Here is a 1,714-nt window from a genome sequence, read left to right on the forward strand (position 1 = left end):
TAGAGCGCTTTGTTTTATTTTTTTGTTTTTCAGTTAATTAAACGCACGCAAACATTTCGTCGTTCTAAATTATACGCAATTAAATTTGAAATTACTTTCGAGTGAGTTTTCAGTGTTGTTTTTGGCAACGGCGCGGCAATAATTTAACTGGAAATTTTACTGTAAGCCCCGCTGCTGCCAAGTGTCACTTTTGATGGGGCGCCTTTCCTTCAGCGTCATTCGAGCATTCTCCGAATTGGTGAACTCACAACTTCAGAGCTTTGGCATGCCTTTAACTTTTATGCTTGGCAAGTTTCGAGCCGTCTTTAAGGAGTATGTTGCCTTAACTTTGTTTGTCTGGCGCTGAAAATTGCACTGTCTACCAATTTCATTATGCAAAATGCAAGACACATATACACCGAGCACAGTCACTGTCTCATGTGTACTGTAAGGAGTCGGCGAACTTGCCTGAGGACTGACTAAGGGGACTTTCATGCTACGCCGAATACATGTCATTTCATTCTTTTTATCATCTGCAAGTGGATACACACACAGGTGTGGAGTCAGTACGTCATTGTCTGCGTCATAAGTACAATATTTATATTATTGCGGAGACGCGGTATGGCGCCTGACAACACATTGCAGCGACACAGAATGTTTGGCGCACCGAAGAAACCGAACTTTATGCAATGCAATCACAACACTAAAAGTTAAGAGGAAAACGCATCTGGTACACTCGACTATTTAATAACGAAAATAACGAAAACAACTATTCTATGTTTTCGCGACGACGTGCTTGTTCCTTTTGCTTCTGAACGGTGATTATACAAAGATATATAAAAACAACTACCAGTAGTACGATCGTGAATGTGGTCAGAACAATCGTGAGGAGTCGACAAGTCATACCAAAGTTGGTGTGAATTTCAGTAAGGTTAATGCTATCATCGACTTCATTGAAATACTGATCTATAATAGTCAGAACAAGCACAGCAATGTGTGTTATTATCATGATCAAAAGCATAGCTAAAAACTAAGTTCGATATTAGTTAGTGAAATATAATCAACCAGTTATAACACCTACCACAATGCGTATGTGCTGCCTTGGTTCTGAAAAGTTCGAGTGATATAACCAAGTACTCAGAGCATATATGACACAAATGTATGCTGTGCTCGCGCTTGCCGACTGTTGAGCCAGCTGATAGTAGCTCGTTGTTGTGGGTACAATATTGCCAAATGATGCTGCATTCAATATGCAAATTAACTATAAGGTACATTCCATTAGTCGACCAACACAGATAGCACAGTTCAAGATAAAACATACCGCAATCACAAGCAGGAGAATGGCCACAAATTCCTTCTTTGACAACATCGCAAGGCCCTAAGATAGAATACCTACAATTTAGCTTATAATTACAAATACATGTTAAAAGATAAATTTAAAATTTATTGAATATGATTCAATATTTGATTTAATTTGCATAATTTGACTTAAAGTTCAATGAAAGTTATTTATTATTCGAATTCGATCAGGATTAGTGACTCTCCAAACGGTGAGTATCCATTTGTCAATTGCTGCTAAATTTTGTGCCTTTATAATTTTAATGGTAGCACAGATCGTGAAGTCATCGAATCAAGCCTTCTGTCTGCCATCATTCAACGTAAATTGAAATTTCTTTTATAAGCCTGACGTCCTTCGATTGGGCTTTGATGGCACTTATCTAACAGCACCAGGCTC

General features: G+C 38.3%; 1 protein-coding gene across 1 annotated transcript; it reads right to left on the reverse strand.

The window, feature by feature from the left end:
- Window positions 1-705: 705 nt before the first annotated feature.
- On the reverse strand, window positions 706-1,491 carry LOC132785060 (uncharacterized). The gene is made up of 3 exons (XM_060791034.1): window positions 1,301-1,491; window positions 1,061-1,240; window positions 706-1,009 (listed from the first exon to the last, which is right to left on the reverse strand). The coding sequence occupies exons 1-3, from the start codon at window positions 1,346-1,348 to the stop codon at window positions 749-751; spliced, it is 489 nt and encodes a 162-aa protein (XP_060647017.1). The 5' UTR covers window positions 1,349-1,491; the 3' UTR covers window positions 706-748.
- Between the last annotated feature and the right edge of the window lie 223 nt (window positions 1,492-1,714).

This window comes from Drosophila nasuta, chromosome 2R (genome assembly GCF_023558535.2).
Source record: "Drosophila nasuta strain 15112-1781.00 chromosome 2R, ASM2355853v1, whole genome shotgun sequence".
Classification (NCBI taxonomy): Eukaryota; Metazoa; Arthropoda; class Insecta; order Diptera; family Drosophilidae; genus Drosophila; species Drosophila nasuta.